At 38.4% G+C, this 27,076-nt stretch overlaps 1 protein-coding gene across 2 annotated transcripts in view; it reads right to left on the reverse strand.

Moving 5' to 3' along the window:
* Nucleotides 1–27,076, reverse strand: part of CFTR (CF transmembrane conductance regulator) — a 318,734-nt gene that overhangs the window by 92,859 nt on the left and 198,799 nt on the right. The window contains exons 24-27 of one of the 2 annotated variants that reach the window (XM_061414023.1): nucleotides 26,539–26,628; nucleotides 15,432–15,604; nucleotides 14,693–14,798; nucleotides 11,578–13,299 (exon numbers count right to left, since the gene is read on the reverse strand). In XM_061414023.1, coding sequence (XP_061270007.1) covers nucleotides 13,099–13,299; nucleotides 14,693–14,798; nucleotides 15,432–15,604; nucleotides 26,539–26,628 — 570 coding nt within the window. In that variant the 3' untranslated portion in view covers nucleotides 11,578–13,098. Of the gene's footprint in view, nucleotides 1–11,577; nucleotides 13,300–14,692; nucleotides 14,799–15,431; nucleotides 15,605–26,538; nucleotides 26,629–27,076 lie in introns of those variants that run through there. The other variant, XR_009735898.1, reaches the window with a different exon arrangement.

Here is a 27,076-nt window from a genome sequence, read left to right on the forward strand (position 1 = left end):
GCCAGACAAAGGCTAACAGAGCTTTGCCAAGAGAATTCACTGGTCATAGCAAACACACTCTTCCAACAACACAAGAGAAGACTCTGCACATGGACATCACCAGATGGTCAACAACGAAATTAGATGGATTATATTCTTTGTGGCCAAAGATGGAGAAACTCTATACAGTCAGCAAAAACAAGACCTGGAGCTGACTGGCTCAGATCACGAACTCCTTATTGCAAAATTCAGACTTAAACTGAAGAATGTAGGGAAAACCTCTAGGCCATTCAGATATGACCTAAATCAAATTCCTTATGATTATATGGTGGAAATGACATAGATTCAAGGGAGTAAATCTGATAAACTGAGTGCCTGAAGAATTACGGATGGAGGTTTATAACACTGTACAAGAGGTGGTGATCAAAACCATCTCCAAGGAAAAGAAATGCAAAAAGTCAAAATGGTTCTCTGAGAAGGCCTTACAAATAAGCTGAGAAAGTAAGAGAAGGGAAAACAAAGGAGGAAAGGAAATATATATACCCGTCTGAATGCAGAGTTCCAAAAAATAGCAAGGAGAGATAAGAAAGTCTTCCTAAGTGAACAATGCAAAGAAATAGAGGAAAACAATAGAATGGGAAAGACTAGAGATCTCTTTAAGAAAATTAGAGATACCAAGGGAACATTTCATGTAAAGATGGCACAATAAAGGAAAAAAATGGTATGAACCTCACAGAAATAGAAGATATTAAGAAGAGGTGGCAAGAATACACAGAAGAACTATACAAAAAAGATCTTCATGACCCAGATAACCATGATGGTGTGATCACTCACCTAGAGCCAGACATCTTGGAGTGCGAAGTCAAGTGGGCCTTAGGAAGCATCACTACAATCAAAGTTAGTGGAGGTGATGGAATTCCAGTTGAGCTACTTCAAATCTGAAAAAACGATACTGTTAAAGTGCTGCATTCAATATGCCAGCAAATTTGGAAAACTCAGCAGTGGCCACAGGACTGGAAAAGGTCAGTTTTCATTCCAGTTCACAGAAGGGCAATGCTGAATGTTCAAACTACCGCATAACTGCACTCATTTCACATGCTAACAAAGTAATGTTCAAAATTCTCCAAGCCAAGCTTCAACAGTACAGAACTGAGAAGCCCCAGATGTTCAATCTGGATTTAGAAAAGGCAGAGGAACCAGAGATCAAACTGCCAACATCTGCTGGATCATAGAAAAAGCAAAAGAAAAACATGCACTTCTGCTTCACTGACTATACTAAAGCTTTTGACTGTGTGGATCACAACAAACTGTGGAAAATTCTGAAAGAGATGGGAATACCAGACCACCTGACCTGTCTCCTACAAAACCTGCATGCAGGTCAAGAAGCAACAGTTAGAAGCGGACATGGAACAATGGACTGGTTCCAAATTGGGAAAGAAATACGTCAAGGCAGTATATTGTCACTCCTCTTATTGAACTTATATGCAGAGTACATCATGAGAAATGCCCGGTTGGATGAAGCACAAGCTGGAATTAAGATTGCTGGGAGAAATATTGATAACCTCAGATATGCAGATGACACCACCCTTATGGCAGAAAGAGAAGAGAAACTAAAGAACCTCGTGATGAAAGTGAAAGAGGAAAGTGAAAAAGCTGGCTTCAACATTCAAAAAATGAAAATCATGGCATCTGGTCCCATCACTTCATGACAAATAGATGGAGAATCAATGGAAACAGTGACAGACTTTATTTTCTTGGGCTCTAACATCACTGAGATGGTGACTGCAGCCATGAAATTAAAAGACGCTTGCTCCTTGGAAGTAAAGCTATGACAAACCTAGACAGCATATTAAAAAGCAGAGACATTACTTTTCCAACAAAGGTCTGTATAGTCAAAGCTATGGTTTTTCCAGTAGTCATGTATATATGTGAGAGCTGGACCATAAAGAAGGCTGAATGCTGAAGAATTGATGGTCTTGAACTATAGTATTTGAGAAGACTCTTAAGAGTCCCTGGAGAAGGAAATGGCAACCCACTCCAGTGTTCTTGCCTGGAGAATCCCAGGGATGGGGGAGCCTGGTGGGCTGCCATCTATGGGGTCGCACAGAGTCGGACACGACTGAAGTGACTTAGCAGCTTAAAAGTCCCTTGGACTGCAAGGAGATCAAACCAGTCAATCCTATAGGAAATCAAACCTGAATATTCATTGGAAGGACTGACGCGGAAACTGAAGTTGCAATATTTCAGCCACCTGATGTGAAGAGCTGACTCATTAGAAAAGACTCTAATGCTGGGAAAGACTGAAGGTAGGAGGAAAAGGGGACGACAGAGAATGAGATGGTTGGATTGCATCATCGACTCAATGGACATGAGTTTGAGCAAGTTCAGGTAGAGGGTGAAGGACAGGGAAGCTTGCTGTGCTGCTGCAGTCCATGGGGTCGTAAAGAGTCAGACACGACTGAGCAACTGAACAACAACAAATGCCTACTTTTATAGGTATTTAAAATTTCTAAAAATTTCTAAAAACCTAATTGACGAGATAATGTAAAATCATCATCAAATGTCTGGTTAGGATGTTTAATTTTACTCTGTGTCTCCATGGCCAGAGAACAGTCAGGCAACACTGCTAAGTATAAATGCAATGCCTGGTGAGGTCTCCTTAGTAGGAAAGAAGCTTAGTCTGTTCAAGGACACCCTAATGCTTTTTTGGTCCCCCCAAGGACAGTGGAGCATCCGCCCTAAATGAGACAAGACAAAATAAAGATTTCTTCTCCACAAGAGGATTACTTATGAACACAAGTTGATTTATACAACTTTTCCTGTAGAATATTAATAAGCCCCTAGTATCTGCTGTCATTGAAGAGGCAGAAGGGAAAAGAGATGGTTGTTTTGAAAATCGTCTTGTTTTTGTTAGCTTACAGAACTCTGACAAACATGATAGTCAGGCAATGTATTGTGGCTAACTATTTTTTTTTTTTACCACTTAATCTAATTTCCAGCTTTATTGAGATATAATTGCCATGAAGCACTGTGTAAATTTAAGGTGTTGATTTGATATACTTATGTATTACAAAACGATGACCATCATAGTGTTAGTTTGCTGCTGCTACTGCTGCTAAGTTGCTTCAGTCGTGTCCAACTCTGTGCGACCCCATAGATGGCAGCCCACCAGGCTCCCCCATCCCTGGGATTCTCTAGGCAAGAACACTGGAGCGGGTTGCCATTTCCTTCTCCAGTGCTAGCAACTGTCAAGTATATAACACAGTATTGTTAACTGAACTGTATTCAACATGCTGTACATCACACGCCCAGATTTATTCATCTTATTATTGGAAGTTTGCATCCTTTGACTGACATGTCCATATTTATCTTGGTCCCTGGTAACCGCCATTCTACTCTGTATTTTTTTTTAAATAAAACAAATAAAGCCTCCTCTTTATAACTTTTGGTAAATTACAACTTTAATTTCATAGGGGCTAATTGCAAGATAGATTTGTTTTTTTTTTTTTAGCATTTGTGCCAATATTTGCCAATCAAAATACAATTCAGCTCTAGTTCTGTTTATCAGCACATCTGTCATTGCTGTTGAAAATTATTCATTCTATTATTCCATCAGTGTCAAAGGTGAATCGGGAAGAACATAGTTGAAGGATTGTTTATACACCAAAATTATTTAGGCTTAAATTCCAATATTCACTATGTCTTTAGGAGAAAATGTCTTAGAGATTCATTTAAATTAGTGTGTGACCACTACATTTAAAATGGATAGTCAACAGGGACCTAATGTAGTACAGAGAATCTGCTCAATATTCTGGAACAACCAAATTGGGAATATAATTTGAAAAAGAATTAATACATATTTATGTAAATAAATAAGTGTGTGAGTCTGTGTTCGTTTCAGTAACTGGAATTTGTGGGTTTTTGTGGAAAAGCAGTTATCCTAACAATAGAACCAAATCTCTACAAGGGAGTACTGCTGCTAAGTCACTTCAGTCGTGTCCGACTCTGCGACCCCATAGATGCCAGCCCACTAGGCTCCCCCATCTCTGGGATTCTCCAGGCAAGAACACTGGAGTGGGTTGCCATTTCCTTCTCCAATGCATGAAAGTGAAAAGTAAAAGTGAAGTCGCTCAGTCATGTCCGACCCTCAGTGACCCCATGGACTGCAGCCTTCCAGGCTCCTCCGTCCATGGGATTTTCCAGGCAAGAGTACTGGAGTGGGGTGCCATTGCCTTCTCCAACAAGGGAGTACTAGTGGAAGGTTAATCTGTACTTTCTGTATCAATTTTGTACTTTGATGAACTGTGTCTTAACTTTTGATCCAAGTAATTATTTAGCATTATTGCTACATTAACTCATTTTGCTACATGAAATTAAAGGTCAGTATTAGCATATTTACTTAAAAAATTTTAGCTACATTTCTTAATGCACTACATCATTTTACAATTAATGGAAGTGATATCTCAAAAGGCAAATGAGTGGTCCAACTATGATGGATTAAGGATAAAGCCTAAACTTCTGCCAAGAAGTCTCCCTTCCCTGGGAAGGTACATAGATACTGATTCCCCAGTTTCCTGTCAACTGACAGAAAGTGACTGGGGTCTGTTTGGCTCTGAACACTAGAAGTAGCTAATAATTCACCATCTATTGATTTGGAGTTCTCATGGCCAATGCATTTGTCTTGAATTTACAGGTTTTTCTCATTATATCTTTTAATAGGGAATTGTGATTGTCTGCACCTGTTTTAACAGGTCAAACAGGTTTTTACATGGAGCTTTTTAAACCTCATTCTAAACTGTCTTCTACATAATATTTGAGGGTTCTTTCTTTAGCAAACTACTAAAATATTTACATTGGGGGTTTTATTAGCCTTTCATTCTAATACACTGCAATTACCCAATCCTGGAAGGTCTTCGGTTGTTGGAAGGAAATGCACTTGTTTCAAGCCTTAGTTTTTTTCTCATACATAATAAGGAAGAACAAAGTGAAAGGTCTGAGAAATAAATTTTAAAAGTGTAAGTCAGATGGGAGTGGGTGTAGGTTTGGACAACCGAAAGCCTGAACTCCAGACTTATATATAGAAAACAAATAGATAAAAGTAGGTAGTCTGTGGCCAAAATAATTTTTTAATAATTTATTTTGAGAATGAAACAGAAGAGAAAAAGCCAAGTGTTATGTCAGAGCGTGGGTGAACAACACTGATTTTCCCTCTTGTTTCAGTGTTTTTCTTCTTAAAGTGGGCCTTCGGAATTAGGACTTCTTTTGTCACATTTGTTTGTATTTGACTGCTTCTACCTTTGCAAAGTTTTGTTTGTTTTTCACTTAGAATGAACTAGAAAGACTTCTGGTTTCAGATCTGGTATGTAAGGAACTTTGAAGTTGCTACTCCAATGAAGAACTGATGCTTTCAAACTGTGGTGTTAGAGAAGACTCTTAAGAGTTCCTTGGACAATAAGGAGATCAAACCAGTCAAACCTAAAGGAAATCAACCCTGAATGTTTATTGGAAGGACTGATGCTGAAGCTGAAGCTCCAATACTTTGGCCACCTGATGTGAAGAGCTAACTCACTGGAAAAGACCACAGTGCTGGGAAAGACTGAGGGCAGGAGGAGAAGGGGACGACAGAGGATGAGATGGTTGGATGGCATTACCTACTCAATGAACATGAGTTTGAGCAAACTCTGGGAGACAGTGAAGAGCTGGGAAGCCTGGTGTGCTGCAGTCCATGGGGTTGCAAGGAGTTGTACATGACTGAGAGACTGAACAACAATAACTCCAACCTAACAATAAAGAAAGATTTGAGCAAACTGAAAGATCAGCAACTCCTCTAGATCTGTCAGAGAAGTAAGGTCACAGGACAATCTGCTGCTGAAGCAGGGGCTGAGTCTAGGGCGAATGAGGGTGATCCTAGTTGCCCAGCCTTCTGCCAAGAAACTGTCCTGGGATTAGAGCTTCTGTTCCCAGGGAAAGGTGTTGTCTCTCTGAGCCTCTTGTGGGCCCCATGGCATGATGCTGTGTCTGTACAAAGTACGCACAAAGGTACTGTCCTTTACCTTTGTAAACTACATTTGACATCGATTAAACTTGTATAAGGGCTTCCCTGGTAGCTCAGTGGTAAAGAATCTGCCTGCCAATGTAGGAGATGTGGGTTTGATCCCTGGGTCGGGAAGATCCCTGGAGAAGGAAATGGCAACCCACTCCAGTACTTTTGTCTGGGAAATCTCATGGACAGATAAGCCTGGAGGGCTACAGTCAATGGGGTTTCAAAAAAGCTGTACATGACTTAGCAACTTAACAATAACAACAACAACAAACTTGTATAACCAGCTTAAAAAAATTGGAGACACACAGGTATATACAGAGGATCACAACTTACCTAAGTAGAAACTACCAAGCAGAAATTTCCTTAGGGGTCAGTGCTGAGATAGGAAAACCTGACCTGTAACTGATGAGTTCCTAGAAAATCTTCAAGGAGACTCAGTCATCAGAGGAGAGAGACCCACACTTTCATGGGTTTTACCTTCCGAAACTCATTAACAGGGTCTCACAATAAAGATAGATTAAAATTCCCTTTTGCTTCCAGCAGGGGGAGGAGGAAGGTAATCATTTTGAAAAATACTAGAGAATTCTGTTTTTCTTATCAAGGCGTGCCCTCAGAAGAACCTACTATATCAGAGTCTTAACCTATCTGGGGAAACGTGCATGCTCAGTCATTGGAGAAGGAAATGGCAACCCACTCCAGTGTTCTTGCCTGGAGAATCCCAGGGATGGAGGAGCTAGGGGGCTGCTGTCTATGGGGTCACACAGAGTTGGACACGACTGAAGTGACTTAGCAGCAGCAGCAGCATGCTCAGTCACTCATTTGTGTCCAACTCTTTATGACCCCAAGGACTGCAGCCTGCCAGGCCCCTGCATCCATAGGATTATACCAGCAGGCAAATTGGAGGGGGTTGCTATTTCCTACTCAAAGGGATCTTCCTCACCCAGGGTTTGAACCTGTAGCTCCTGCATTGGCAGGCAGATTCTTTACCACTGAGTTGAAAACCCCTATCTGAAGAAGAGAAATACCCAATTCCAACCCATTCTAGCAATCCTGCACCACTAAGGAGAGGGGACAAAAAGCTAAGAAGCACTGGTGAAGTTCACTGGCCAGGGGTACAGGATCATCAGAAGGCTAAAACCAAACCATAGGACTACAGAACTCTTGTTTTCCCCTATATATTACTGTTGTATATCTAACAGCCTATTTACCAAAGCTCCTTCTCCCCAGGACATCATGTTCAGCATCTCCCCAGTATATCCCCAAAAACCACAAAGCATACACAAAGGTGAAAAAAAATAAAATAAAAAGTTAAAGAGACTGAACAGTATCAGAACTAGAGTCAGATATGCCAGGAATTATTAGCCCAGGAATGAATAAAAACATTAGATAATGTAACCAAAAAGGTAGAGATTCTAATAAACAATTAAAAGGAAATGCAGAAATAAAAAACAATATAATAGAAATGAACAATGCCATTGATGGACTGAACGTGGCTGGGATAAGATCTCTCAGCTTGGTGATACAATAGAAACCTCCCAAACTGAAAAACATAGAGGAAAAAACACCCTGAATATTCAAGAACTTAGAGACAACTACAGAAGGTCTAATATATCTGTAGTAGGAATACCAGGAGAAAAAAGAGAGAAATAAACAAAAGAAACATTTGAAGCAATAACAACAGAAAAATTCCCCCAAATTGATGTCAGACACCAAACGGCAGATCCAGGAACCTCAGTGAACACCAAGCAGGATTGATGCCCCCACAAAACCCTACACCTACGCATCATATTCAAACTGCAGAAAATCGAACACAGAGTAAACAACTTGAAAGAAGAGGAAAATACACTATACCTACAAGGAGAAAAGATAAGAATTACATGTGCTCAGAATAAGAATTACTGCTCAGAAACCATGCAGGCAAGAAGAGTGGGGTGAAATATTATCATTTAAAGTATTGACAAAAAAAACCAAACCTAGCATTCAGTACCCTGCAAAATTAACATACAAAAATAAAAGAGAAATGAAAACAGTGTGATACAAACAAAAACTGAGGGATTTGTTGCCAGTAGACCTACCTTGAAAGAAACTTTAAAAGAAGTTCTTCAGAAACTCATGCCAGAAACTCAGATCTACATGAAAAAAGGAAGACCATCAGAGAATGAATAAATAAAGGTAAACATTTGCAAAGACACATCTGATAAAAGACTGTTATCCACAGTATACAAAAAACTCTTAAAACTCACCAATGAGCCCATGAACAACCCAATTTAAAAATGTGCAAAAGACCTGAACAGACAACATACCAAAGAAGATATACAAATGGCAAATAAGCATATGAAAAATTTTCAACATCATATGTCATCAGGAAAATACAAATTAAAACAACAAGATAAAAGTATACATATATTAGAATGGCCAAATTTCCAAACATTGACAGCATCAAATGTTGGTGAGGATTCAGACACACAAGAATTCCTATTCATTACTGGTGGGAATGCAAAATGGTACAGCCTTTTGGAAAACAGTTTAAAGGTTTCTCACAAAATAAAATATACTCTTACCACAAGATCCTTAGTATTTACCCAAAGGACTTGAAAAGTTCTTTCCACACAAAAAGCTGCACAGGAATGCTTATTCATAATTGCCAGAAGTTGGACTCAACCAAGATATCCTTCATTAGGTGAATGGATAAGTAAATGGTGGTAGATCTAGACAATAGAATATTATTCTCTACCAAATGAAATATCAAGCCATGAGAAGATATGGCTTTTATATCTGAAGGAGAAAACAAATACAATTACTAAGTAAGAGAAGTCAATCTGAAAAGGCTACATACTGTATATCATTCCAGTTATGTACCATTCAAGAAAAGGCAAAACTATGGAAAGAATAAAAAGATCAGTGGTTATCAGTGCTTAGTAAGGAGGAAAGAAGAAATAAGGGTTCACCAAGAATGAAACTTAATGTAAACACTGGATTTTGGGTGATAATGTTGTGTTGATTGTAACAAATGTACCACTCTGGTGTAGTATGTTGAGAGTGGGGAAGGCTAAGGAAGGTGGAGTGTGTATTACAGGAACTCTCTGTACTTTCTTCTCAATTTTGCTGTGAATTTAAAACTGTACTAAAAAATAAAGTTTATTAATTTAAATACCTGAACTTGAAAAACTAGAATAGAGCATGCTCTGACACTGCCTTCTTGGGGTCACATGTGAAAATAAAATTTTTTTCTCCCAGTAAGAAAACAGAGTTGGAGGCTGCAGGACTCAGTAGGGATCTACAGCCCATCTATCCTCTAATGGCAACTGCATCTTTCATAATGAAACTCTGCAAAGAAGAAAAGGGGCCCCAAAAAGCCTTGTCAATGAACAACAGGGATTTGGACAAAGAAAGCCACCTAGGTTCTAGTGTAGAAATGCTATTTCTTTAATGAGATTTGCTCACGTGTCAAGAGAGTAGTAAAAATAACTACTGCTCATTGAATAAACTTTCAAAGAAATAAATGAACTCTTATGGAATATATATATATACATTATACATAATTTTTATTCTATAAGCCTACATTTTAAAACAGAAATAAGCTAAGAAGTGTCTTTATTCATGAAAGTGGGGACGTTAAGTAGATATTTGTACAACCATGTTCATAAAAGCATTCATCCAACATAGTCAAAAGATGGAAGCAAGCTAAGGTTCCATTGACAAATGTATGGAGAAGCAAAATGTCATATATATGCTTTGGGTTGGCCAAAAAGTTTGTTTGGGTTTTTCTAGAGATTGGCTCTTTAGTAATGCTTAGTTGTCCTTAACTTCATTTGAAAAAATGTTAAGATTGTATTGCTTCAGCTGTCCTATCAGTGTGCATTTAAAAAACAAAAAAACTTACTATAATTGGTGAATTTTTGAGTAGCCATTTTAATATTGAAGATGGAAGAAAAATGCAATATTTTTAGCATATTATGCTTTATTATTTCAAGAAAGGTAAAAAACACAACTGAGACACAAAGAAAGATTAGTACAGTCTACAGAGATGGTGCCGTGACTGGTCGAACATGGCTGAACTGGTTTGTGAAGTTTTGTGCTGGAGATTTCTTGTTGGATGATGCTCCACAGTTGAGTAGACCAGTTGAAGCTGACAGTGATCAAATTGAGACAGTGAGATCAACGTTATGGCACACAGGAGATAGCCAACATACTCAAAATATCCAAATCAAGCACTGAAAATCTTGTGCACCAGCTTGGTTATGTTCATCACTTTGATGTTTGGGTCTCACATAAGTTAAGTGAAAAAACCTTCTCGCCCATATTTCCATATGCTATTCTCTACTTAAATGTAACAAAAGATTCCTTTGAAAAACAATCTGTGATGGGGGACGAAAAAATGGATACTGTATAATAATGTGGAACAGCAGAGATCATGGGGCAAAATGAACCACCACCAAACACAACAAAGGCCAGTCTTCATCCAAAGAAGATGATCCCAAAGAAGGGATAGGAGGGGAGTCTTCTATAATGAGTTCCTTTGGAAAACAAAACTATTAACTCCAACAGGTACTGCTCCCAATTAGACAAACTGAAAGCAGCATTCAACGTAAAGCGTCTGGAATTAGTCAACAGAAAACACATACCCTTCTACCAGGAAGAAGATGCTAGACTGCATGTTTCTTTGACAACCAGACAAAAACTGTTACAGCTTGACTGGGAATCTATATTCATCCACTGTATTCATCAGACATTGTATCTTCAGATTTCCATTTATTTTGGTCTTTATTCAATTCTCTTAATGGAAAAAAAATTTCAATTCTCTGGAAGACTGTAAAAGGCACCTGGAATAGTTCTTTGCTCAAAAAGATAAAACATTTTGGGAAGACGGAATAATGAAGTTGCCTGAAAAATGGCAGAAGGTAATAGAATGAAACAGTTAATACACTGTTCAATAAAGTTCTTGGTGAAAATGAAAAAAATGTGTCTTATTTTTACTTAAAACTGAAGAAAGTTTTTTTCTTTTTGTCCAACCCAGTAACCTACAATGGAATATTAATCAGCCTTTAAAATTCTGACATATGCTACAACATGACAAACCCTGCTGAAGACATTGTAAGTGAAACAAGCCAGCCATAAAATGACAAATACTAATGATTCCACTCATATGAAGTGCTCAGAGTAGTTAAATTCAGAGAGACCAAAGATAGAATGGTAGCTGCCAGGAGCTGAGAGAAAGGATAAATAGGGAGTTAGGTTTAATGGTTACAGAGCTTCAGTTTTGCAAAATGAAAACATTTCTGTGAATGGATCGTGATGATGATTTCCAACAATGTGAACATACTTAGTTACTGAACTGTACGTTGAGAAATGGTTTTAAAGTAGTAAATTTTAGTTTATGTATATTTCACCACAATTTAAAAACAGAAATAACGTTTTAGACTATCTTACTGCACTTGGGATTCTCAAGAAGCTGTATCTAAAAGAAAGATGAATATTCTGTGTTCTATGACCGTTAGAGACTGAGTAAGAGATCAATGAGACACGACTAATGAACACACCTGAAAACAGCCAAGTTTCACACAAATACATGGATTTTATTGACACATGATATTCCCTTTCCATAATAAATAGAATGCAATCTTAATGGTTAGTCTGGAGTTGAGAAGGCAGTGTATTCTTGATAGGGGTGGTCAGATTTTGTGGTACCATTTTTTTAGAACTGCATCTAAGACGAAACCAGCATGTGGGCTGGGAATCACACAGGTTGTGCAGCAACATAATACATAGACCCTGGTCAATAGCCCCTCAATATTCCCCCAAGGTTTCCTCCCATCCCAGTTTTAATGTAATGTATCATAAAAATAGCTAGTGCCATAAAAAGTCAACATTTCAAATATAAAAATTCTTTTATACAAATATAATTCATAATATAATCATTCTTAAAATACAGCCATTTATATATGTTTGAAACATTATTAAAATAAATATTTCCTAGAGAAAATTTCATTTGCATTGCAAAACTATAAAACAGAAGAATATAAAATTCACGATTGACTCTTCAGTGTTCAGTGTGCCCATTATTTCTCCCGCTCAGTATGTACAGCATGAAGTGCACATAGGTAGCCTGAAAACACACATCACCCTCTCTATACCTAGATCTTTGAATTTCATGTACATCTACATGGAGTGCCCACGGTCTTTCTGCCTGCACACTCTGTACCTGGAACTTCTGTGTTATGAAGGGTTTTCCTGTACCAATATGCATTAAAGCATTTTTCCAGCCATCCTTCAGTTCAGACATCTTATAAGTTTGCTACTTTCTGGAAGCAGAACCGTTCACTGACAAATCAAGGGAGCTATATCTTTGTTCCCTGCATGGGACTGTAATAGCCCGTAGCCCAATTAAGGGATGTTTTCTGATTGTCTAAATTATTTGGAATTGGGTATTGCTGAACAGTACTAAGCCTAATTTCCAGGACTGGGAAGTTCTGTCTCCTGACACTAAGATCTTAGTGTCCCCTGACACTTAGATGTTGCATGGTGCATATTTGATGTGCTGTCTTGAGCCTCTCACAGCATTCCATTCCTTGCTTGGAAATAGGACTGTTTGAATCCTTAGTAGGCAATATATCTGTGTTTTTAAATACCATGGAGAGAGTAGAGAAGAAGGTACATAAACTGATACAAGCCACTCAAGTTCCAGTTAGCACTACTTAATTGTATCTCTAAATAGTATAATTACAGTTCTTCTCTACTATTACAAATGAGTAAGTCTGACTAAACAGTAAGCTGAAGAATTAATCTGGCTGACGTTTACAGCCACTTTTTCAGTGACCACCAAAGGGAAAAGTTTTCAGGAAAGGCTGACTGGTGAACACAAGTGGTAAATCTTCAAGGATTTGAAGTACCTGTCACACAATTTGACCACTGCCAGGAAGCCATGGATCCGGACCCAAAGGAGTGTCCTTAATTCCTCTTACCCCAATTTTTCCTTCTGTTTTCAAAAAAAATCATTCCTCCTTGTTTTCTGAGGCAGAAACTTTTTCCTTCAACTCCCATGTGTGAACGTCCCAGGCAAACGTTTGTTCTGCTCTCTAAAGCTTTGTTTCTTGCACCTCTTCTTCTGTCTCCTCCTTCAGAGCCGCGATGTTGGACCGAGACCTCTGCCTGCTCGAGTTCCGGTGGGGCAAGAGCTTCAAGCGGTCTGCGGGGCTGATGGCCTGCCGGAAGAGGCTCTTCTCGCTCAGCATCCTCTGGATGGAATCATACTGCCGCACCTTGTTCTCCTCTATGACCTAGGGAAGTGGCCATTAGTGAGATCCTGGACAAGGAGGCAGGGCGGGCCACAGTAAGGCAAGAGCAGCACCAGCTCAGAGGAGGAGGAAAGCCAGGAAGAACACAGCATCCAGAGGCTCATGGTTTGAACAGCCAGGGACTGTTCATTTCACTGCTGAGTCCTTTTGCTTTATAGAGCTTCTACCATTTGTGATATTAGCTGTAATTTTCTACTTAGAAGCTGATTTTTTTTTTTTTAATTGGTACGGTACTAAACAATGTGCTTCTTCAGAGAAACTTGGAGGAACTAAGTGGGCTTTGAAATCAAGAATTATTTATGTTAGATCCCTTACGTATTAACCTTAAAAATGAGTATAAGTCCACAGCACCATAATGAGTTGGATGTCTTCAACAGTGGATTTAAAGCTTAATAATTTGGAATTGGTCAGGGTATGCCTGAGTTTGGGCTTCCCTGGTGGCTCAGTCAGTAAAGAATTCACCTGCAATTCAGGAGACCGCCTGCTATAGAGGAGACCCAGGTTTGATCCCTGGGTCAGGAAGATAACCTGGAGAAGGAAATGGCAACCCACCCTAGTATGCTTGCCTGAGAAATTCCATGGACAGAGTAGCCTGGTGGGCTACAGCGCATAGGGTCGCAAAGAGTCAGGCACGACTTAGGGACTCACACATGCGTGAGTTTACTGTGCCTCCTTCACATCTTCAAGCTGAACAAAGAGGTTGTGAGTCGGCCCCCTAATTTGTCACTTGAAGCTTATTAATAATAATGGTAATAACTATCCTTCATTAAGAAAAGCATTTACCTCGAGGAGCCCCAAAATTCTTAATAGAAATGATGTGATATATCATCCCCAGAGTTTCCTTCTGACTAAACCCAAGGAATTTGTACACATCACTTGAAAGAATCTGTGGCAGTTTGGAAAGCACAAAGAGAAGGTGGTTTGAGAGGCACAAAGATGAGCTCCACATAATGGCTAAAAAATGAAATAAACCTTTTGCCAACTGCATTGAAATCATACATCAGATTGCAAGACAATCCAGGCCTGGCCTAGATCACATCCAAGGGAGATTTAGTTTCTGAAAGCATTGGGACTTACTCTTTTTTATGACTTAATTCCCAAATAAAAGACTCAATAAGTATAGATATTCTAATTTATTAATGTAACAGTGATAAGCTGTTATTTTAGATTTGCTGAATTCCAACCTCACCTTGTTGCTCCGATCAAAGTGAGAAACTTGGGCAGGTAGGTATTTTGAGTAAAGCTGGATGGTTGTGTGACATATGTTATAAGGAAGAGCTTGTACATTGCTGTGACTTGCAGGAATGATCACATTGAAGATTGTTATCAAGAATAGAAGGAGAGATGAAATCTAAGGTAAATTATAAACACTCACCAAAAATCGTTGACATTCCAACATTGCTTCTATCCTGTGTTCAGAGAGGATTACTGTGCAATTAGCAAATGCTTGTTTTAGGGTTCTTCGAATGATCTGGTATGTTCTAGAAAAAAAAATATATATATATAACATCACAGAACATTAATAATCTGTCTCTATCCTTGATAACAGACCTATTGTTCTATCAATTTAATTCTTTAAATTACTTCTCTTTTCTTGAATCCTTTTAACATAATATTGAGAGACAGAGTCAGCTACAATCAAGTTTCCAACCATGGCATAGATCCTAAGTTTTCATAAATAAATAGGACAAATATTTGGGAAAAAAATTTCACAAAGTTTGAAAAACATTTCCCAAATAAATGTTTTTAATTATGTATAATCACTAGTAGTTTTTGTTTTGTACTATAAATATTTCCTATGGTATAAATGGGATAGTAAGGAAAACCATAAGGATTCAATTACACCTGCGTAACTAAATATTTCACCATGTGATGATAAAGGGGAAGAAATTCTACAATTACACTTAGAAGAGAAAACACAGCTCTTATACTGGGAAATAAGTACCTGTACTCATGTTAAGTAGTAATTTTTCTACTGGGCAATTATTTTATATCTAGAGGGTGGTCTGCTTGCAGACATGACAGCCTGATGGAAATTTGTGTCAATATGAAATAGGTCTCAATGATTCTTTCTCCTCCCTATATTAGTAAATGACAGGAATTCTGAAACTCACATTGGATCCAAATGAGCACTGGGTTCATCAAGCAGCAAGATCTTTGCTTTACTGAGAACAGATCTGGCCAAGCACATCAACTGCTTGTGGCCGTGGCTTAGAACACAACCCCCATCCACAAGGACAAAATCAAGCTTCCCAGGAAACTGCTCTATCACAGATCTGAGTCCGACCTGCAGAAAAGAGGGAAAACGCTGTGCTTAGGAGGGATAGTTCATGTACTACAGGGTTAAAAACATTTAAGAGGCTGACAATCTGAAAAGACACACAGGAGTTCTAAAAGTTTAAATTTCATACCAATTCCCCTCCACCACCACCATTCTTGCTACTTGGCTTTAATTGAACAAAAGACTGTATAATCTTGGCAGTTCTAAATCACTGGTCTACAGAATATTTCAGTTCTGTACTTTGTCTTTCATGAGATTTTCAATGAGTTCCTATTCTGTGTCAGGTCCTGAAATAGGGTTTAAAGAGATGATGACTGGCAAAGTTCAGGGTTTATAAAGATATACACAGATAAGTTAACACAGTTGAAGGCACGATAATATAACAATAGATAAAGAAAAGATAATATATACAGAATGCAGTTACTCTATCCTAACAGAGTCTTTTATGCCACCTTCCATTCTCTGCTCTGCCATAATAGAAAAATGAAATGTAGCACTAAAAAAATCGGCAAGCCATTGAGGGATGGGGGACACATGTACATCCATGGCTGATTCATGTCAATGTATTGCAAAAACCACTACAATATTGTAAAGTAATTAGCTTCCAATTACAATAAATTAATTAATTAATAAAAACAAAAAAACTGACTTTAAGAAAGTGATCAAACTATGAAGCAAAAGTTACTGGATGTAAAGTAGTGATATATTGGGAATTCACTGGTGTCCAGTGGTTAGGAAACCAACCTTCTACTGCACAGTACAGCTCCCCTCCTCCGCCAAAAACAAACAAACAAACAAACAAAAACTAGCGGTGTATAACTGGAGATTTAAAGGTGCCTAGATATTAGAACAGAATATGAGAATTCTGTTAGGGTCAACGACTTTTTTTAAAGCTAGATAGAAAAAAAATAGGTTGAAAGTGCAAATGAGATACAGAAACCCATTCTTTCAAAATAAAACAAAAATGAAATCTTGCCTCATCATGCCACTTATTCAAATACATGTGAACTGGCATACATATTTTTGCCAAGTGTTGCTGAGTGTTTGAGAGCTAAAGAGATACATAAATTATTATCCTGCCCTTGGGAAGTCTGAGATTTAGTATTGGAAGGTGAGATATGCTCCCACCTACCTGTAATACAGGCAGAAAGAGATAATGGCCTAAGACAGACTTTCATGAGTTCAGTGATGAAGTCAGAGATGGCCCACATCACTGTGTTTTTCAGGAAATATTAACTGTGTGCCCATGATATGTATTGTAGACAATATTCCTTGACTGGATTTCTCATTCAAGCAGCCTCACTCTATGAGAATTCATCAATGTTTGAAAAGTTTCTGAGATGGCAGGGAATGTAAACACATTAATTAGACAAAGGGGATGACTCTGAGGTATTTTGAAGACTCAAACATAAAGCTAATTTGGGATCTGAATAGCTGAGAATGTGAACGAGGGCTCTGGAGTGAGGAGCTGGAGGACTTGTGTTCTTTCTCTCTTCAGCTTGCGCTTTTCATTGGCTTCAGCCTGTGAACCTGCTACATCTCTCCCTTCTTAGAAATAAAACATGCTGGAGAGGGTGTGGAGAAAAGGGAACCCTCTTACACTGTTGGTGGGAATGCAAACTAGTACAGCCACTATGGAGAACAGTGTGGAGATTCCTTAAAAAACTGGAAATAGAACTGCCTTATGATCCAGCAATCCAACTGCTGGGCATACACACTGAGGAAACCAGAAGGGAAAGAGACACGTGTACCCCAATGTTCATTGCAGCACTGTTTATAATAGCCAGGACATGGAAGCAACCTAGATGTCCATCAGCAGATGAATGGATAAGAAAGCTGTGGTACATATACACAATGGAGTATTACTCAGCCATTAAAAAGAATACATTTGAATCAGTTCTAATGAGGTGGATGAAACTGGAGCCTATTATACAGAGTGAAGTAAGCCAGAAGGAAAAACATAAATACAGTATACTAATGCATATATATGGAATTTAGAAAGATGGTAACAATAACCCGGTGTACGAGACAGCAAAAGAGACACTGATGTATAGAACAGTCTTATGGACTCTGTGGGAGAGGGAGAGGGTGGGAAGATTTGGGAGAATGGCATTGAAACATGTAAAATATCATGTAAGAAACGAGTTGCCAGTCCAGGTTCGATGCACGATACTGGATGCTTGGGGCTAGTGCACTGGGACGACCCAGAGGGATGGTATGGGGAGAGAGGAGGGAGGAGGGTTCAGGATGGGGAACACATGTATACCTGTGGCGGATTCATTTTGATATTTGGCAAAACTAATACAATTATGTAAAGTTTAAAAATAAAATAAAATTAGGAAAAAAAAGAAAAAAAACCCTCACTTGGCTCCAGCTTTTCCTTTAGCTATTATTTAATATTTACCCTTTGTCATCTAGAAATCTTAAACAAGGAGTGCGCATCTATTGTCTCTACTGCCTGAGACCACAGAACATTTTTTTTTCCCCTTCTTCAAACATCTAGTCCTTGGCTTATGAGAAACCACACCCTCTACAACCATTCCTTCCTATTATCATGTGTAGGTAACTCTCTCTTCCTGTCCCTTGAATATTAGTTTTCCTCATTGCCAGCTCTCCAAATACTTCTTCCAAGATCTCATTCATTCTTAAGGTCTTGACTACCACTGATAAACGAATGATTTTTCACCTCTATCTCCAGCCCCAGGCCTCTTTCAAATACTTCTTAATCTTATTCATTCTCACTAGCCCCAAACTGAATAACAACTGAATCCAGGCCATTATCATCTCTTAAACTTCATACTATAGATCTCAAGTTGATTGGTCACCCCAAAACCCCACATAGTGAAGTCGCTCAGTCGTGTCTGACTCTTTGCTGACCCCATGGACAGTAGCCAACCAGGCTCCTCCGTCCATGGGATTTTTCAGGCAAGAGTACTGGAGTGGGGTGCCATTTCCTTTTCCACCAAAACCCCACAAGAACCCTTCTAAAATAGAGGTTTGACCCTATTGCTTCTCTGTTTTAAAACCTACAGTGGCTGTTCTGACAGAACAACTGAACTCTCTCACATGGCAGATCCAGCCCTCTCTACCTTTACTTCCAGTAGCACTAAACACACATCTTCTAGCTCCCTCTACACCTTGACCTTCTCAGGTCTGTGCCATAGCTTAGCAAGGGGTATCCTTCCAAATACTCCTGATCAGCTTCTAGGTCAGTCAGGCACATAGTCCCAGAAGCATGGGTGCGAGTTCCCTTGTTAGACTGTCAGCTTCCTGAGCATAAAGACATGTGCTCAGTGACCTCGCTGGACTCATTGCCAGCCTCAACACATCCATCCATTTGTTCAACAATGTGCACTGAGCCCCTAGAATGCTGACCAAACAAGACAAACACAGCTTTGATGAATGATTCTTAAAAATCCAAATTTAAAGACGAATGACAAATGGTAAATGGTGCCTGGTTTAGCTCTGCCACTATAGACCATGACCTAAGACCAGTCACTTCATCTGCATATCTCTGTTTTCTCATTTTTCAGATTCTATAAAACCTCTTTTTAAAAAGTATAAAAGAAGAAGTTTTTTAACACTGTAAGTCAGTATTTTCTTCAGATGAATCAGAAATACTGGGGAATTTTTTATAAGTCAAATTAAGCATCAAGAAAACTACTAATAAAATACTAGAGCTTGGATGTCACACACAAGTAGCTTTCAGTCTGCACTCCACCACTCCTTTGCTGATGATGTCAACTGTATTACTGGAAGTCTCACCTAGCTCATGGGGAAGATATGGGGAAAATAATAGGATAGACTATAATGAGGATTATAATGGGGATTAAATGAGACAACCTGTGGAAAGATCTGGCCACAAAGTGTAGCACAGGGTAAGCACCTAATCCACCCTAACTATTAGTATTGTTAGAACCTGGGGAATTCCAAGTCATAGGCCTGGTCACTGAAACACTTCACAGGTATGACAGCATGATTTGTAAGATTTCCTCTTTGTAAGTTACCGTAGAAAGCAAGTTAACAGGAAGTATTACAATACTAACGATTTACATCATGCCCCTAGTAACAGGGTTAGGATTTTGCTAAGAATGTTTCTCAGTATGTAGTCTCCCTTTTTAGATTCAGATCACTCCTACCCTTATCTATTAAGGCCACACTGGGAAAGCTACTTTAGTGAGTTATACTCTGTACTTTCCTGTGATAAAGAGCTGAACAAAGTCTGTAGTTTTTACCCACATGAAACTTAACACAATAAATAAGTACCTAAATACACAGCACTGTTAATATTTAGAGAACAAAACTATGCAATGAGTGATGGAGAGGCAGACCAATCTAGGGTGCATTTGGCCACATTTCTATCTCTCTGATCAACTCCCTACCAAGTATAGTAAAAATCTTTTAAAACCATATTCACTAGAGAAAGGTAAATATAAGTTAGTAAAACTTTAAATTTGAAGTCGGTGAATATTTAATGTATTAATTACCTATTTCCTGCCTGATATGGTGATAGGCTTTAGAGAGAAAATAGGAAGCAAGACAGACTAGTAATTAGTTTTGAAAAGATAACAAAGCTCTTATTACCAATTCCACGTGCCAATAAGAATGGCTTAAATTAACCTCGTGATTTATTATTTTTTTTTTTTTGGTGCTTAGTAATAGATTCCTTAATAGACTCTTAATGGGAGTTTATTAAATTCTAGGTACTATGGCAGACCTGGGAATTCAACGATGAATTAAACCAGGCTCTGCCCTTAAGGAACTCATGGTTCAGATGTGGAGAAAACTAACAAGTGGGAAATTATTTCTCAAAGTGAAAAGTGCTATTGTAAAAGAAAAAAAAAAAATACTGAAAGGGAACTTGATACAGAAATCATATAATTTAATGATCTTTAACAGCAGAATTTTTAAAAAATAAATAATAAAAATAAAATAAATAAATTTATTTTATTTAAAGAATAAATTCTTTAAAAATAAAATAAATAAATATACATGCATATGCACATATATATGTGTGTGTGTGTGTGTTTATATTCTATGTTATTTGCACTATTGCCACAAACCATTTTTCAATAGATTAAAAACAAATATAAACTTTAGCTTAGTCTGTCCAAACTAAGGTGAATTTTAAATATATGGAATCTCAACTTTCTAATTATTTTCATTCCAACTTAGCATTGCAAATAACTTAAAGCATCCACAGTTTGTAGATATAAAGAACTTTAGGAAAAAAGCATTTGCCAGCTTTCTGTGGCTGAACTGATAAATCATACATACTTCCAAACTGCTATTTACAAAGAACAAATTTTATTTTGTGACATATCAAACTAAAAAAATGTGTTATAGTCTGAAAAGGAAAAGTATTGACTTTTGCAATTGTTGTACTCTGAAATGTTATAGAGCAAGAGTTAGTTCTTGTGACAAGGAAACATGAAAAAAAAAATAAGGAAAGTAAAGTGTTGGACTGGGAAGTCCATTGGCAGGTAGTTACAAAGATAGAGTCTGTCAGCTCCTTCAGACATTTCTTTTGCTACTCTACAGGTTTTCCAGGACAAACTTTCAACCTAAAAGGCCACTATTTCTACTATTTAGCTTGCTCTCTAAAATAGCTCACCTGACTATTGATGTGTAAAGAAAGAAACTATTTTATAAGCAATCTAAGGAGCAAACAATTACCAAAAAGTCTCCATTCTATCAGTTTGGATAACACTGAGTAACACTGAGACTGAGGTGAAGGAGCTTGAGATGATAGACAACATCAGGGCACCTCACTGTGGGGAAAGAGTCTGTGAACCAGAAACCAAGGGAGGGAGCTGCACCCACCCATCCCAGCCAAGCCCCAGCATGCTCTTGACAAACAGTGATACCCGTGTGGATGGATCACAAGGCTGCCTTCACGACACATTACACATGGACAATTTATTTTTTTCATTTACATAAACGAATCAAATCACTCATTCATTCATTCAGTCCATATTCACTGATCACTATCCACATGCCCCACCCTGCTCTAGGCACTGGAAACACCACAGAGACTCATCCCTACCCTCGAGGAACTTACAAGCCCGTGGGGGGAGTGCACAAGTTAAGAGGCGAATCTCTCTCTCGTGTGGAGAAAGCTGTGACAGGCATGGAGGTACAGGAGACACGTAGGAGGGGCTCCTCATACCTGGAGCTTCGGGGCAGGTTTCTGAGAAGAAGTGAAGTGTAAGTAGAGGCCTGAATGATGAGGAGGGGCAGGTAGTGAAGGGCTAGCAGGATGTCCCAGCCACAGAACATGTGAAAAAGCCTCTGCAGAACAGAGAGCACAAGGTGCCTTAGAGGAACCAAATAAATTCAGTGTAGCTGGATCCTGGTAAGCAGGGACAGTTGGGGAGGGAGTTTAGAGACAGGCAGAGACAAAATCACATCAACTATGAGCAGTGTGGACTTTGCCTAAAAGACAATAAGAAGCCATAAGAAGGGGAGAAACAAGCAATCAGATGCAAGGCTGCAAAGGGCAGAATGAGCCAGTAAGAGAGAAACTGGAAAGAGGTCTATTTCAAAAATCCACAGAAGAATTAGGAGTGGTGTGAGATGAGGACAGAGAAAAGTGAATATATTCTAGATATTTGCAGGAAACACCCTTGACAGAACGTAATAGGTGGAGACAGGTGGAGAAATTGGGAGTCAAGGATGAGCCCCAGATCTTGGCTTTGGGCAATAAGAAGCTGGTGATGCCATTCACTAAGACTGGAAATGCAGGGCAACTGTGTGGCTGGTGCAGCTAAGAAACTCACTTATGGACATAAGATGCCTGTCCAGGCTGAAACGTCAGTGAGGGAGCTCTGGGAACAGGTAGATTTGGGAGTCAGTAGCATAGAGGCGGAGGAGCCTAGTAGGCTGCAGTCCATGGGGTTGCTAAGAATCAGATACAACTGAGAGTCTTCACTTTCACTTTCATGCATTGGATAAGGAAATGGCAACCCAGTCCAGTGTTCTTGCCTGGAGAATCCCAGGGACGGGGGAGCCTGGTGGGCTGCCGTCTATGGGGTTGCAGAGTCGGACACGACTGAAGCAACTTAGCAGCAGCAGCAGCAGCACAGAGGAATTAGTTAGAGCTATGAAGATGCATGATATTTTCCAGGAAGAGTAAGTAAAGTAAGACAACAAATAGGATTCTGTCAAACAGCAACATATAAAAGCTGACCAGATAAAGACCACATGAAAACATGACTATAACAGCTAATGTTCACTGACTGTTACTTGCCAGGCCCTAGGCTGGGCCTCTTATACATACTAGCCTGAAAATTGATAGCAACCCTACCAATTTATTAGTCCACAATGCTAGGGGTCTATTTTTTTTTTCTCCCTCAAGACTCAGCCTCCTTTGAAATGCTCTTGGTCTACACAGCTGGTAGTCAGGGCTCCTAGGTAGAAGATATCTGGTCCTCAGTGGTTTAGGGGTGGGGAATTTAGACTTTCATAGTTCCAGGTCATAGACAAAAACTCTTTCTCTCCCTTGGACTTGCTTTAAATTCATCCATTGAATGATAAGGCGTACAATGCCAGGATGAAGGTCTGGGCCAGGGCACAAAGGGTGAAAGAGCTGCTTTGGCCACCAGTTTTGCTCCCAAGTCTTAGAGCTTGTAACTAGGCATGTTCCTCATGGCTTCACATGATCCAGTCCAGATGTGCAAAGGTTCCACACTGTAGTGTAGGACCAAATCCAAGGTAGAAATAGAGTATTTCTTGGCCTGACACTGTCTTCATGAGCTCTTTTGATTTCCCTTTCAGGGAAAGGGGAATTACAAAGAAGGTGCTCTTGGGATAAGATTCAAGTGTTTAACTCTCTGCTATAACTCACTTTATTTCCCTCTAGAGAAACGAGTCACACTAAGGTCACAGAGAGGACCGGATGAGATGACATTCAATCCCAGTTTTCCCTGGCCAGTCCTGGTTGACATCTTTCATCCCAGTCTCCTGTCCAGGTAAGTAATGGACACATCCCCGAATGGTCCTATTTAAGCAAAGTGTATGATCAACCATACAGGATTAAATGCAGACCCCTTAACTTGTAAGCCAATGTATTTTCTGCTTCTCTGGGCTTTTGCTGCTTTGTCTGTGCTCTATTCTCAGGATACTTCAACAAAAATTTATCACTACTCTTCAAATACATGACATTAATAAAAGGACAGCAGCAGTAACTTTATGAACAGCAAATTATTTTAAAAAGACCAGTAAAAAGATATACCTAAATATGAGCTGATCAAATAAAAATCTAAACAGGTAAAATTTTTGCATTATACTGGCATTTAAAGTGCTTGTGCTATGCCCAGGTCTGCTGCATCCAGAGCCTCTGCCCCAGCAGCAGGCCACTGCTGATCCATACCTCCACAGGAGACACTCATACTCAAAGGCAGGTCTGGCGCAGACTCTGTGGCATCTCCTGGTGAGCCCAAGGTTTTGTTTGAGCCCTCCAAGCATCTCTGGCGGGTACGGGGTTTGATTCTAAATGTAATTTCGCCCCTCCACCTGTCTTGCTGGATGTGGGGTATCCTTTTTTGGTGGGATCCTTCATTCTCCTGTCAAAGGTTGTTCAGCAGCGAGTTGTAATTTTGGAGTTCACAGGAGAAGATGAGCCCCTGACCTTCTACTCTGCCATCTTGGGTCTATCATTACAGCTGGGTGTTTATGCAGTGAGTTTTGGGGCATGGGGATACATAGATTGTCTCCATGTCTTCAGATAGTTAGATTCTCATAGGAAAAGATTAGATTGTATACTTTTAACAAAGAAAAATGCCCAAAGGATTTTATTTTTATCTTTAGGAAGAAAGGAAGACATTAAAAGGGAATTGTCATTTAAGTCATATTTTCATAGCTAATATAAAGTAATGGTAATTTTGCTATACTATATAAACGTCCTGGTTGAAAATGTATATGCATATACAAACATATTGTAAATGTATATACACATACATACGTAAAATTAGTTTTAGGGATATAGATAGGATAATTTCTTTTTAAAAATATATTCATTGCTTTACATTTTTTCTTTTTGAAAAAAATACGGAAATGGAATTTCAGCTATGACCTTAATTGTGTATAAACTTGCTTCATTTATATCTAAATGAATGTTAATTTTTATATAAAATGTTTAAGTGGCTATGTATTTTTTTAATGTTTCCATATATACTTCTGTGAGAACAGAATTTCTGTGATTTTGAGTATTTTTTTTTTCTGAGAGCTTTTGAAAATTTTCTGGTGGGTAGTTAAATTTGTATACTATAATCAGTAACCAATGTCAGGAGTATTCTCAGTTGCCTATAATGTAAATAATTATTTACATAATATTACATTACAAATATTACATTACAAAATAATTTGAAGTATCATTAGTATATCTTATTTTGTGTAGCAGTTTGGCAATGACAATCAAAATTTGAATATGTAAAACTTTTAAAATGATACAACTTGCTGATGGGATTTTACCTATTACTGTTCTCAAATTCATAAAGAATAAAATATGTTAGAGATTGTAACATAACTTGAATGTCTGAAATATATATCATTAAAATAAGAATTGTAATGATAAAAAAAATCTTAACCATGTCTTCTAAAACTTTAGACTATTTTTATGACCCTGATTTCCTGTAAATTTTATTGTGACTTGGCAATACTTGCAGATTTTATAAAGTATTCTGTCTTCCTTTCAAAGTTTCTCTCCCACCACATTGTGTTCCTATAGTTCATTCTCTGAAGTCACATCAAAGACATTAAAATGTGTCACTTGCAATTTAGTTAATGTTTTCTTTAAAAACCCTGTTTGTTCAGTAATAAGGAAACTTTGATAATGAAGACGGTTAATCTAAGTGCATTTTATTAGGGGCATGTTAAGGTTAGACATTCAATGGGTAAGTGTTTAAACTCATGGGCATGTCAAAGCTCCTGGCAAGATCCACTCTGAAGGGAGGCAGACAAGGAAAGAAAATTTGGAATAAAAAGGTTTCCAAATATGTTGGAAACAGTGTTCTCTAAGAAGGCCTTTGCATTTAATGTTCTTAAGTCCCATAATTGTAGTCAGGCACCATTCAGATCTTTGGACATAAACCTCAAGTTTAATAAACTAGAACAACTTATGTTCTCCTTTCTTAAATACGATGCCTGTATTTCAAGAATTATTAGTTAACAGCTAGAGTGTCTATCAAGCAAGCCAAGATTTCCATTTACACTCTCCACCAACTCTAAATTCCTCTGTATAATACCTTCAATTATAATGAACCACTTGTTCTTTATAAACAGGCTGTTATTTCATTATGATACAGGTTGTTATTCAGGAATTTAGATTCCATTTCAAACCATGTATTTCCTATGGTGTATTAATGACCTCAAAGAATATAGCATGCCATATCTAGGTCATTTAGTATCATATTTTGCATAGAGATGCTCATGACAAATGCTCCCGAAGGCAATTGACTCCTGGTGACTTCCAGAGAAGACTGTAGCCACCTGTAGGTCCTCTAAAATTATCATCTCCCTTTTGCTAAACCTGTGCTTTCCAGAGAAGTGTATCATACCAAACCAAAGCTTTGTTTTTGTGCTGGGAAACCTTCAGAACCCAGATGGGGAATAGATGAGAAGGTATGGACAGAAGCTTCTCTGGATTGTGAATAATCCTGGTGTGCTGTAGGTGTCTAGGTCTCTCCTAGTTCATGCCTCAGTGATGCACATTCTGGAGGAAGGCTAAAGTAATGCTGGCCCTGGAGCCTGACTGACCACTGAGAAAAAGTCTAATCCAAAGAGGTGGGTGATCCAGGAATATTAGAGTTTTCCATTTGAAATTTATACACACACGTGTACCGACACGCACAAAGGTAAGTAACAAAATGATCTCAGCTATGATAACCAATCGTGTGTATATGAGCAACCCTTTCCAAAACTACTTCAGTTAGCTTCCTTACCTCGTCTGCAACTTTCCATATTTCTTGATCACTCCACTGTCCATAGGGATCCAAGTTTTTTCTAAATGTTCCAGAAAAGATGAATACTTTCTATAGTAACAAAAAAAAAAGAGGAAAGCATGAATAACCTAAACATCTTTGTGTATTTCCCTTATTTTATTGTGAAATATTCGAAACAGAAAAAATATTTTAAAATAATAAAACATCCATGTACTTACCACTCAGTTTTAATTTAAAAAATTTTTATATTTGCTTGGTATCTTTTTTAAAGAAATAAAATATTATAGCTACATCTGAAACCCCTTGTGAATACTTATCTAACTTCCATGTCCTTAGGATAAAGAAACTGAGATCACTTTAAGTTGTGGGAAATTAAAATGTTTTATTCAGAGCAATATTATTATAAGCAAATATAATATAAAATTAAACAGTTAAAAATTATGCTTATGAGAATTTCCCTAGTGGTTCAGTGGTTAAGACTTCATATTTCCACAGCAGGGGACATAAGTCTCATTCCTGGTCAGGGACGTTCCACATA

This window comes from Bos javanicus, chromosome 4 (genome assembly GCF_032452875.1).
Source record: "Bos javanicus breed banteng chromosome 4, ARS-OSU_banteng_1.0, whole genome shotgun sequence".
Lineage (NCBI taxonomy): Eukaryota > Metazoa > Chordata > Mammalia > Artiodactyla > Bovidae > Bos > Bos javanicus.